Here is a 12986-nt window from a genome sequence, read left to right on the forward strand (position 1 = left end):
ACCAACTAGAAGTGTCCAACATGTCAGACCAATCTTCCCAAGGACCACATCTTCTTACACCACAGAAGGAACTAGAACCCCGGCATTTCACCGCCCCGCATCACAAGGAATCAAAACAATGCAGCAACCATTACGTAGCCAGTCTTGTTCTCTGCCCCACACCAGACATGCTCGACTCTCCACAAAGAGTTCATGTCATGCAGAAAGCTGCAGAGTTTCTCTCCATCCCTGCGGACACTTTGACATGGCAGACATCCATAGACAACAAGCTTCACTTTCTAGACAAAGGGTATCGAGTGGAGTCTGGGGGAGCTTCAGAGGAGAACAACTGCACGGATAGTGTCAACTCGGAGTTGTTCTGGCCACTGTCTTGCTCGGCAGGCCGCCATGTCAGTGAGTTCATCAGAATCCTTCAGCACAACGTCCTGGTGGGGAGGATCGGCAAGGAGGTCGGGGCGGAGGTGGTCGGGTGGTACGTCGCCTCCAAGGAGCCGAAACTTGGCCACAGGAGGAGGAGGAGAAGGGTGGGGAGCAGGACGCCTATACCCACCCCAGTGATGTACCCATCTTCTGCGACCGTCGTGTCTTCATCCTCTGCATTGCCTCCTGAAGTGGAGTTCACTTCGGCAATATCATCGTCAGATGTCGACACCGTTTCTGTTGAACCTACACCGTCCATGGCCGAGCAGGTCATAGCAACCGCTGTAGTCTTTGATGAAGATCAAGCATCTGCCACAGTGGATGTTATCTTTCCCTCAACTTCTGACGTTTTTGATGTGTTGACACGGACATACCCAGCAGAACTTTTCCCTTCAACCTTGCAACCGTCCTTGAGTGACTCCAGTGCTCAGATATTCCTTCATCCTGCGTTGTCCCTGACCCCTACTCCATCCTTGCCTCCTGTTGCGATTACACAAGGCTCGCACGCACACTCGAGCTCTATTAAGAAGCCTAGTGAGACTGTTCCTTTGCCTGCATCAGCATCTCTTTCTCAGAGTCAAAGTCAGGAAACAGACTCACAGTTTGGAGTGTCTGTTTATCCATCGGTAATCGACACATCACCTTCTCTGAGTCAGGAATCTGTGCATGCCGTCGGCTCAACGTCAGTCTCCCAAAGACTGTCTCAATCATTCGCACCTTCCCCATCTCCGTCCAGCAGTGCCCAGAACGTTCTGCCTTTCATGCCAGCAGAAATGGATCACCACGAGGTGCAAGACTCTGATTTTCTCACACCATCACCAGAAATATCCAAAATGTTCACCTCTGACATCAGGTCTGTGGAGCCTGTAGACACAATTACTTCTTCTTCTTTTTCGGCGTTCGACGGTCAAGACACAAGTACGAAACTGTTAGAACTTCCCGAAACACGTTCAGTGCCTAGTATTATGACCAGAACAGTTTTGATCACTGACAGTTTTTATTCCAGTCGATCGGCTGTGGACTCTTTATCCAATTCAGGACTCTTTCCAGTGCCTTCACAAACCTCAACACCCCAGCTTTCTCATGACCACAGTGACATGTACAAACCAGACGGCAGTGTTTCTGCTGAATCGATGGGAACAGCTATTATTCAGACAGATTTACTTCTGTCACCATCTCTGACCATGCAGGCTTCTGTAGTTGAGAGTGTCGCCTTTTCCCTGTCACCATCTCTGACCATGCAGGCTTCTGTAGTTGAGAGTGTCGCCTTTTCCCTGTCACCATCTCTGACCATGCAGGCTTCTGTAGTTGAGAGTGTCGCCTTTTCCCTGTCACCATCTCTGACCATGCAGGCTTCTGTGGTTGAGAGTGTCGCCTTTTCCCTGTCACCATCTCTGACCATGCAGGCTTCTGTAGTTGAGAGTGTCGCCTTTTCCCTTTCACCATCACGCATGCCAACCACATTGGGTTCATTTCCGTCCTCAGAAGTAGCTAGTGTCACTGGTGTGTTGTATATTCCCCAAGGGACCATTGGCATAGGCTTCTCCCACACCGACGAGCTTATGACCCAACTTGCTGTTCCCACTCGTTCAGTTGGACCTGAAAGCTCAGTGGTTATTGCAAAAGGATCGGTTTACACGACGAGTCAGTCACTTACCCCATCCATGGGCGTTCAGCCATCAGAAACTTTGTCCATTGGTGATGTCACACCTTTGTTTTCTGACAGAGGTGTTTGGGATTCAGCTGCAGTGTCACCAGTCATTGCAAGAACCTTGGAGTCTTCACTGACTGTCGTAACTTCATCCTCTGATACGAAAGAAATGGGACCACCTTCGACGTCAAAGTATGGCACAATTGCAGCAAGTTCGAGCCCAGGCTCTAAAACCTCAGAGCAAACCATGCATATCCTCAGTGTTGAGGCCAGCACCACTGTTGGTATCACCATGGAAACAACTCATACAGGTGGCACCAGCTCATCTGTGGCAGCAACAGTTCCTTTTGTTTCCAACGCACACGTGTTCCCTTCAGGACCCATTGCAACGGCGTCAACATTATCAGCTTCGTCCATCCCCTCCAGCTCCGTAATTCCTGTTCCTTCGACATCAGCCATGGACACAATGACTTTGGCACCGACAGAAATGTTCACTTCTTATAGTTCAACTCCACCCGGGACCACATCATATCCAGGGACCACTTCTTCAACATCAACAACTGCAATGACGACGACGACGACAACAACAACTACATCGGCAACCTCATCAACAACTGCGTGGTGGTGGACGAGCAGAAGCAGCAGCACCACCACAACTACGATAGAGCCTACATCTACAACAACGACACCCATACACATTGGTAAGCTTCTGTCGCTTTCTCTGTCTTCTTTTCATTGACAGAGAGCACAACCGTTTGGTCAAATTGTCCTCTTTAGAGAAATTGAATTATATATATGTTAGAGAGGTTAGAATAGACTGTTTTATAGATCTTGAATGCTTTTTGACCAATCATTTTGTATACGTTTCTGTAGGCAAAGGTGCGGCTTGTAGGTTATCTAATCATTTTTGAGTCACTTGAGAAAAAGTGACTCTATGTAATCGGTCAGTGTTAGTCTGTCCGGCCGGCCGTCCGGCCGGCCGTCCGTAGACACCACCTTAACGTTGGACTTTTCTCGGAAACTATCAAAGCGATCGGGCTCATATTTTGTTTAGTCGTGACCTCCAATGACCTCTACACTTTAACGATGGTTTCGTTGACCTTTGACCTTTTTCAAGGTCACAGGTCAGCGTCAAAGGAAAAATTAGACATTTTATATCTTTGACAAAGTTCATCGGATGTGATTGAAACTTTGTAGGATTATTCTTTACATCAAAGTATTTACATCTGTAGCCTTTTACGAACGTTATCAGAAAAACAAGGGAGATAACTAGCCTTTTTTGTTCGGCAACACACAACTTAACGTTGGGCTTTTCTCGGAAACTATAAAAGTGACCGGGCTCAAATTTTATGTGAACGTGACTCATTGTGTTGTGAATAGCAATTTCTTCCTGTCCATCTGATGCCTCATATAATATTCAGAACTGCGAAAGTGACTCGATCGAGCGTTTGCTCTTCTTGTTTTTAATGAACTTGAAATCATCTGATCATTTGTTGTGTTGATAGAAATGAGCCACCTGTTGGAACCATACCAACATCAAGAGCTTTCTGGCTCAGACTTCTCAACAAGTTATGCTGGTATTATTATGAAATGCAAACATGAATCATTTTCATAGATACGTTTTGCAAACAGGATGCCAGCAAATCAAATCACATAAGAACTGTAAATTAAAAGGAATGTTTTGAATGTTTTTAGACACTCCTAACAACCCACCATTTTTGGTGAACGCCTTGAGCTACATGACGGCAGGGCTGGGCTGTTACTTCGAGCGACAGATCCCGGCCGACATGTTCTATGACGTAGAGGACGGCAGCACACGCTCACTGTCCTTGATCCTGACCTTGCCCTACGACCATCCGCTTCCACCAAACTTCTGGGTCCAGTTTGATCAAAGTAGACAGGTAAATATGCTGAGATGGTAGTGTGTTTCTTGACTTGTTAAAATGCACGTTTGTATTGTATTGTGTAATTATCCTGATAACAAATCATCAAAGATATAATAGATAAGTTTGTGGTTGTGAGTTGATACTTTCCTTGTGCTTGACTTAATTGTTCTTTACCGGCACGGTTGGCCTAGTGGTAAGGCGTCCGCCCCGTGATCGGGAGGTCGTGGGTTCGAACCCCGGCCGGGTCATACCCAAGACTTTAAAATTGGCAATCTAGTGGCTGCTCCGCCTGGCGTCTGGCATTATGGGGTTAGTGCTAGGACTGGTTGGTCCGGTGTCAGAATAATGTGACTGGGTGAGACATGAAGCCTGTGCTGCGACTTCTGTCTTGTGTGTGGCGCACGTTATATGTCAAAGCAGCACCGCCCTGATGCGGCCCTTCGTGGTCGGCTGGGTGTTAAGCAAACAAACAATTGTCTTGCTACAATATGGCGATTGCATCATGTTTGGTGTCCTTGATTTCCATTGGTGGGGCCCGGCCTTAAACATAATTGAGCACTGTATGGTTGCCTTCGGAAAGTGATTTGCTGTTTGAATATCTTTCATTTTGTGTCAGATAGGAAAAGGCTTACCATTTAGAGATGGCCTTGAAATGTAGTATCGTTGCATGGCCCATACGAGCATACAAAAACACAGCCTGTTCTAATGAATACCCGATTCTAATGGGTTTCTTAGTAGTTGCTAACATCAGTCTGGAATATATAACAGTGTTGTTGTCATAAAGATAGAACTTGTTGTAATGAATGTCTTTTTGCTCCTTCAGGTGCTGACGGGCTTACCACTGGTAGCTGACCTTGACATGGGCTATCACAGTGTGGTTGTCGTGGCGACAGACTCCAAGGGACTCGGTGCCAGAAACCCTATCAACCTCTACGTCAACTCTTCTGCCTTTGTGCATTTCACTCACAGGTCAAATTCCATCAAATTTGCTTTCTCGTTTAATGAAGAAGGCTCGACCAGGCAGCATTTTAATCTTAAAATTCACATCTTGGCAAGAAGAACATGGACTATATTTGCAGATAGTCACCATGTGACGAAAATGCAAATGAAATCCGAGTACAGAGGAACCCCCTTTTAAGACCTCCAACAAACTGAGAAAATCAGGTCTTAGAAAGGAGGGAGTCTTAAAATGGGGGTAAATTTACAGAGGTTATGAGCAAAAAGTCTGAGAAAACAGGGTCTTAAAAGGGGGGGGGGGGGGGGGGGGGGTTCCACTGTGAGACAAATATTTCAAAGAAAGAAGTGATTTCTTTGATGTTGTCAAATGTCTGCTTCAGTTCCGTCCCTGTGTATCTAACCAAGAATTTACATGATGTATCTTTCTGATTTGATCACTCTTCCATTTTAAAGAAACAAGAAGCTTTTAGTAATAAAGTTCTCACTTTGTTTTCAAGGTTTGTCATGAAGTTTGGGGTGGAGTTTGGCCAGTTCATGCATCATCGTGAAAATGTGATGACACTTCTGAAGAAGCTGGGCACCTACTTTGGAGACGACTCAGCAGAGTTTGTGACTGTCGTTGACGTCAGCACTGGGTCCTTCGTTCTCTCCTGGACTAACAGGTATGGTTTTCTTCTTCTTCTTCTTCTTCTTCTTCAGCGTTCCAGAATTTTCTGGTGACGTGTGAGCTCGTTTGCCCATTTGGGTTCCCCACACTATACTCTGAGAGCATAGTCAGCTTCACTCCGCTTTCGTTGAGTAGGCATGCTGGGTATTTCCGTGTTTCCATAACCCACAGAACTCCGACATGGATTACAGGATCTTTTCCATGTGCACTTGGTCTTGTGCTTGTGTGTACACACGAAGGGGGTTAAGACACTAGCAGGTCTGCACATCAGTTGACCTGGGAGATCGGAAAAATCTCCACTCTTAACCCACCAGGCGGCAGCGACCGGGATTCGAACTCACGACCTCCCGATTTGGAGGCCGAGTTGGTATGGTTTACATTTGTGGTCTCAAATAGATGATTTTCTTGTATTGAGGTTGTGGAAGAGTGAATACCCTTGCCAAAACCTCTGACAAACATTGGAGGGGCCAATCACTAGCAAGGGGTGTGTTGGAAACACATGCTCCTGTCCATGTGTTTCCGACACACCCTTTCGCTAGCGATTGGCCCCGGCCTCCAATGTTTGTCAAAGGAAAAGCAAGGGTATTCACTCTCCCACAACCCATACAAACCAGACGGAGTGGTTTTTCGGAATTCGTCTATTTTGCGCCTGATTGCATTGGAAAATATTGTACTATCAAAATGCTTTATAACAGTAAATATGGGAATGTTGTTCTGCAGCAGAGACTCATACGTGTAGCGCTGGTGAACTTGTGTGTGTGATGCCTTTTTTAATATGCCACAGTGACAATGTGGGAACCAGTACTTTTTACATTGATCTTCCTTGACTGTTAAAAACACCTCTAGAATGGAGACCTGCCAACAGTGTTGACAGTTGTATTGCAATAAAATATATAATTTGCAAAATTGTTGTCCTTTTTGTCAATTTAAGGGAAACAACTCTGTACAGTAAGGCTATCCCCCTACACCCCCCCTTGCCAGTGATGGAGACGCCTCTTTTGTGTTTTTTACATTTTGAATGTGATAATAGCCATATTGCATAAGAGAATTTAAAGGTAAAACTGAATGTCACGACTGATGTAAAATTTACCTCATCTACTTTACGTCGATATTGTCTGTTTTTCAGTTATCTGAGTGTCAATTTTACACCTGTCAGAATGAAACCATCCACACCGTGCTGAATCCTGTAATAAGACATGACAGCACCAGTGTTTATTTGCAACATATTTATAAGTTGTATCTTTATTTTCTGTCTTACAGCTCTCTGAGTGGCAACACCTGTGAGAACAAAACGGTCCACGCCTTGCTGAATCGCATGGTGCGACGTGACGGCTCCATCCGCAGTGCCTTCAACCGTCACATCGGCAAAAAGCTCAAACTGATGGAGATCACGTACCAGCCTGATGGCGCCTGCCTCTACAGACCCCCGCCGCCAACCACTGCAACCACCACCATAGCCACCGACGCTGCAGCTTCGGGACATGCAGAATCTGACTTACTCACAGAGATAATTCTGCCTGTGTTGATCGCTCTGCTGTTGGTGTTGTTGCTTGTGATCATAGGCCTGTTTGTGTATCGCTGTCGCCATCAGAGAGGGTCGATGGAAACGCTGGATAAGGATTTGTACGCCGCTGATCGCAGCCCCGTTATCTTACCCAATGAGCTTCCCCCTGTAGATGCATACAGCACAAGGCCCAAAAAGCCGGTGCTGTTGCCATACGATCAGGACAGACATACCAGCTCGTTCCCGAGAGATCGTCCCCGTACTTACGAGCACTACAGACAGTCCGGGTCGCTCAGTCGTAATCGTCCCAACAGTTACACGTTTGACGATGATCATCGACACGATCATCGACATGCAAGGCCTGTCACTGTGATTTTCAATAACTTTGATTCAGTTCCCAGACACTCTCGCCCGCCGAGTTATTGGAACGATCAGAATGAAGAGACTCCGCCCAACATTAGAGTGCCTCCCCCTTACATTAGTACAACGTCTGTGTGAAGTGTTTGTGTTCTGTGTGGGTGTGGGTCTTCTTCTTCTTTGTTCATGGGCTTAGGCTCCCACGTTCACTCATGTTTTTAACACGAGTGGAATTTTACGTGTATGACAGTTTTTACCCCGTCATTCAGGCAGCATACGCCGATTTCGGGGGAGGCATGCTGAACTCTGACATGGATCACAGGATCTTTTCCGTGCGCACTTGGTCTTGTGCTTGCGTGTACACACGAAGGAGGTTGTCACTAGCAGGTCTGCACATAAGTTGACCTGGAAGATTGGAAAATCTCCACTCTTAAACCCACCAGGCGGCAGCGACCGGGATTCGAACTCACGACCTCCCGATTAGGAGGCCGACGTCTTATCACCACGCCACTGCGCCCGTCGGTGGGTGTGGGTAATGTGGATGTGTTCGGTGTTTGAGTGAATAGAGTCACTTCTGGGAGAGTTTGCTACAATTATCTCCTCTTGGGACATAGTGAACTGATCCACATACCCTAAGAACTACTTCTTATTGAATCTTATTTGCATTGTCTGCTGAAAAGGTGAGGTCGAAACTGGAAAGACTCACACAGAAGATACCTGTCCAATGATTTTCACTACAAATTGAGGAGATATAACAATGAGCATACCCCCCGCGGGTTAGGTGGAAGAATTTACCCGATGCTCCCCAGCATGTCGTAAGAGGCGACTAACGGATTCTGTTTCTCCTTTTACCCTTGTTAAGTGTTTCTTGTATAGAATATAGTCAATGTTTGTAAAGATTTTAGTCAAGCAGAATGTAAGAAATGTTAAGCCCTTTGTACTGGAAACTTGCATTCTCCCAGTAAGGTAATATATTGTACTACGTTGCAAGCCCCTGGAGCAATTTTTTGATTAGTGCTTTTGTGAACAAGAAACAATTAACAAGTGGCTCTATCCCATCTCCCCCCCTTTCCCCGTCGCGATATAACCCTTCGTGGTTGAAAACGACGTTAAACACCAAATAAAGAAAGAAAGAAAGAATGAGCATGTTGCAGCAAACAATCATAATGAGTGCACACTGGGACGTGCGAAGTGGCACAGTGGTAAGACGTCGGCCTCCTAATCGGGAGGTCGTGAGTTCGAATCCCGGTCGCTGCCGCCTGGTGGGTTAAGAGTGGAGATTTTTCCGATCTCCCAGGTCAACTTATGTGCAGACCTGCTAGTGACTTAACCCCCTTCGTGTGTACACGCAAGCACAAGACCAAGTGCGCATGGAAAAGATCCTGTAATCAATGTCAGACTAGTTCGGTGGGTTATGGAAACACGAAAATACCCAGCATGCCTACTCAACAAAAGCGGAGTGAGCTGACTATGAGTATAGTGTGGGGAACCCAAATGGGCAAACAAGCTCACACGTAACCAGAACAATTCTGGAACACTGAAGAAGAAGAAGAAGAAGAAGTGCACACTGAGAGTCAGTAACAATGCGCGTATAAGACTGCCGTCCCTACAGGCAATAATCTTTACTTTACACACTCTCCCATATATTGCAAAGGTCCACTTGTGTAGACCACAATCAAATCCGGTATAAACATTGTATACATGTTTATTGAATGAAAAATGTTCTTCTGTTCTTGACTTTTTTGTCAGCGCAACATCACCACAGTAGGGTGTATGATTGGGCATGTGCTCAGTGACTGTAAAATGTGTGAATATTCCTGAATAATGCAGTGGAGAGAACCCAACAAAGTGAGTGGTCTGTTTTGTTGCAATTTGCTCAAAAGTGTTTTTTCACCAACATATATAGTTAATCAAATCCAATTTTTGTTATGAAGAAACTGTGGGGAGTACTAAACAGGAGTATTGTACGTTATTTTAGAATTCTACATGATGTTTAATGTTTTCTTCATTATTGACATTCACTTCAAAGTAGCTTGAGATCAAGATTTAGACTGCCAACAGACTAGCTATTTTGCTAGAGTGACTGATCATGATTCACTTGGCATTTATGCAAATTTCAATATTTAACCGCAGTGTTTGACGTACTTGACAATTCTTTATTTAATGAGGGTAATAGAATAAGCAGTGATCTGCTTTTTTACATCTTGCCCTAAAGAGGGACTAGTATAAAATGGTGCTTGAGAGAACTAATGGAATGTCCATCCAAATTTAGCATCCCTAAAACAAAAGAAAACAGCGACCAATGCAATTTTACAAGAACTGGAGCTCAAGCTCTTGAATAGTAGATGTATTGACTGAACTTTATATAAACTAATGTGTGTACGTACTACCTTGTACAATGTACTACCTTTTTAAAGGTGCTAATCTGGAGATGCTGGAAACACTCATTTGTACAGTGTGCCTTAATTTTTCAGAATTTTCTAAAAAGTTCTCACACATATTCTTGCGAGATCAATTTCATCCAAAGAAAAACAAAAGACTTGCGTTACACTTTTTCCCCCAAATGAAAATCCTGACATATATGTAACCAGCAGTAAAGGTTTCTATAATTTGGCTTTACAAAAATTCATTGCATGTTCACATGGAGAACATTATTCACCGATTCACAAACATTTCAATATTTTAACTCGGAACAACCTTGTGCAATGTAAGTATTGATCAAAATGCCACGTATGATTATGATTCTTGTGCAATGCAATTTGTTTTTATTGCTAATAATAATATAATCAAATGAATGTAGTCATTAGTGTGTGTTTATGTACATGTATATGTGGTGTTTGACTCCTTTATAATTAAATATGTCAAATTTTAAGAACTAGCAACAAAGCAGCCAAGCATTTCACAACAAAGATTTAAAAATAAGATATTTGTCCACAAGACAAAGTTCTAATTTTGTCAGTTTTTCAGATATGTTGCAATTTTCTACTTGACAATCTGCAATATTATACATTTATTGCAATTCATTTGACAAAGAGAGATAATATTGCCGTCAGCTCCAGAAGAGAAATTTAGCTGTCGATTAATTGCCTTATTAAAATTATATTTGAATTTTTCCTATGCCTGTTACTAAAGAATGAATGAGTGAATTGGAGAATGTTCATTAGTGTGTGAAAAATAGCCAGTTTATAATTGACAAGGTATGCATCATCTACAAAGGTCCAGCATTGCCAAGTATACACATGCTCTAAACAGCTGTTGGGCAATTTTATCCGATTGTTTTTGTACCGAGGCTGACTGGTAACGGATTGTACAGTTTTTGTCTGTGTGATTCTGTGTTATGTTTGTATATTATATGGTTGGTGTCATGTTATTTTATTTTTTAAAGTTGTGTGTTTGTGTCTCTGTTGAAGATTTATACATACATGTGCAATTCAACTGATGTGCAATGTAAATAAAATCTAAAGTGGTTTATCATACAGTATGTGTGTGTTGTGTTGTGGTATGTGTCTGTATTTGTGTGTGTACCGACCATTCTTCCTGTACACCACGTGTTATTTTTTGCTTAGTCAGTTTCTTCTTCTTCTTCGTTCATGGGCTTAGGCTCCCACGTACACTCGTGTTTTTGCACGAGTGGAATTTTACGTGTATGACCGTTTTTACCCCGCCATTTAGGCAGCCATACGCCGCTTTCGGAGGAAGCATGCTGGATATTTTCGTGTTTCTATAACCCACCCAACTCTGACATGGATTACAGGATCTTTTCCGTGCGCACTTGGTCTTGTGCTTGCGTGTACACACGAAGGGGGATAAGCCACTAGCAGGTCTGCACATAAGTTGACCTGGGAGATCGGAAAAATCTCCACACTTAACCCACCAGGCGGCCGCGGCCAGGATTCGAACCCTCGACCTTCCGATTAAGAGGCCGACGTCTTACCACCCCGCCACAGCGCCCGTCGCTTAGTCAGTTGAAAGTATCACTGTACCACTCTATTGCTAACAGTCAACATTTCAACACACACACAGAATGTGGGAGAAAGACTTGAGTTGCTGAATCCTTTATTCAACATTTGACAATTCATTCAGCATGCAGGCCTACTGTTAAATTACAACAATCAACAATCATACAATTCGTCTGCACAAGGATCAAGCCCTGGTGTTCCCCTCAGATGACGTAGTACAGCTGCATATACGGCTGGAAGCTTCACAGTGGGCATACACGTGATCTTCCCATTTATATGACCGAGTGAACTTCTCTGTACAAAGAGGCCCTGTGAGAATTCAGCATGGGTAAGCTTAACAAAAACGAGCCCTTTACACTGCAGATGACCCTTGAATTAACTAGAAATGCATTATCTGCGCACTGAGTACTTTGCATAATACACATAATCTTACATAACCCATTCCTCACTATTCAATATTGACGTCCTCTTGTGCCCCCCCCCCCCCCCCCCCCCCTCCTTTTTAAGGCCAACCCATATTTTGGAAAATCATACCTTGGAACTTTTGTTAAGACAGTTGCTTCAAAATCAGACTTCCTCCTGTTATGCAGAATGTTCACTTCTGAAAAAGTTAGAAGCACTAAAAAAAATATCAAGCAACGTCTGGAGTAAAAGTGTTCCAAATTGCAACACACATCCAGCTGAAATGGGACGCACTGTTCACCTAGCTGTTCCCCTGAACACAGCTGAGATTTCATAAGTTTGCTTTCCACAATAAGCATTGATGAACACTTGTCATGACTTGATGCCTCTCTGCATGGGAGGCTTTGAGTCGGGTGGGGGTCTGTTGCTGTCCCTGAAAGAAATAACAAGAAATAAACAAACTAAATGTAACAATCACACAATCATTAAACATAACTACATGCAGTTACCAACTTTGCAACAACTTTCAAGAAATAAACAAACTAAATGTAACAATCACACAATCATTAAACATAACTTAACATGCAGTTTACCGACTTTGAAACAACTTGCAAATTTTGTTTTTACATGGTTATTCCCCTTTACCCTCTTTGACATGTGCCTTTCATCAACATGCACTGTCCACCTGTAGCATTTTCCAAACAATCAATTCACTAACAGACGTCTGAATGTACTTCACAAGGCAGACCGTGACCAACTTCTCTCCAAATATTGCATTTCATTAATTAGATTAAATTCTTGAGAAAAAACATCCCGCTCTGCACAGACAGCAGCTAGTCAGGCGGGTTTTTTTTATATTGTGTCCAATTGGACAGCTGGTCTTATCCAATTTCTTCTTCTTCTTCTTGTCGATCACTCAGATGGAAACGCCGGTTCTCCGTGCAAATGTTGCCGTGCGCTGTAGGTCGTCCAGACTGCCATAGAGCTTCCCTTGCACCGTGGTCGCCTCCGCCCAGATCTGGCTCCTGAGGCCATCGTGTAGTGGGCAAGTCTGCAGCAGGTGTTCCGTTGTCATGCTGCCTGTTTGACAAGGGCACTGGTCTGACTGGCCAATTCTGAACTTGGTGAAAAGGTGGTGGTTCATTCGGTTGTGGCCTGTCCGCAGCCTGAATATGAGGACCTG

General features: G+C 44.1%; 2 protein-coding genes across 3 annotated transcripts in view; one reads left to right on the forward strand and one right to left on the reverse strand.

Annotated features, from left to right (window-relative positions):
- LOC138964672 (serine-rich adhesin for platelets-like) overlaps window positions 1–10927 on the forward strand; it is a 16924-nt gene extending 5997 nt beyond the window's left edge. Inside the window, exons 3-7 of the mRNA XM_070336693.1 lie at window positions 1–2772; window positions 3767–3972; window positions 4781–4926; window positions 5412–5576; window positions 6842–10927. The exon at window positions 1–2772 is cut by the window's left edge and continues 325 nt beyond it. Coding sequence (XP_070192794.1) covers window positions 1–2772; window positions 3767–3972; window positions 4781–4926; window positions 5412–5576; window positions 6842–7583 — 4031 coding nt within the window. The 3' untranslated portion in view covers window positions 7584–10927. The remainder of the gene's footprint in view (window positions 2773–3766; window positions 3973–4780; window positions 4927–5411; window positions 5577–6841) is intronic.
- Window positions 10928–11481: 554 nt separating this feature from the next.
- The window catches only part of LOC138964673 (integrator complex subunit 13-like), a 114993-nt gene continuing 113488 nt past the window's right edge, over window positions 11482–12986 (reverse strand). For both annotated transcript variants that reach the window (XM_070336694.1, XM_070336695.1), the window contains exon 18: window positions 11482–12236. In XM_070336694.1, the coding sequence (XP_070192795.1) occupies window positions 12176–12236 (61 nt within the window). In that variant the 3' untranslated portion in view covers window positions 11482–12175. The remainder of the gene's footprint in view (window positions 12237–12986) is intronic.

The sequence above is a fragment of the Littorina saxatilis genome, linkage group LG4, assembly GCF_037325665.1.
Source record: "Littorina saxatilis isolate snail1 linkage group LG4, US_GU_Lsax_2.0, whole genome shotgun sequence".
NCBI lineage: Eukaryota > Metazoa > Mollusca > Gastropoda > Littorinimorpha > Littorinidae > Littorina > Littorina saxatilis.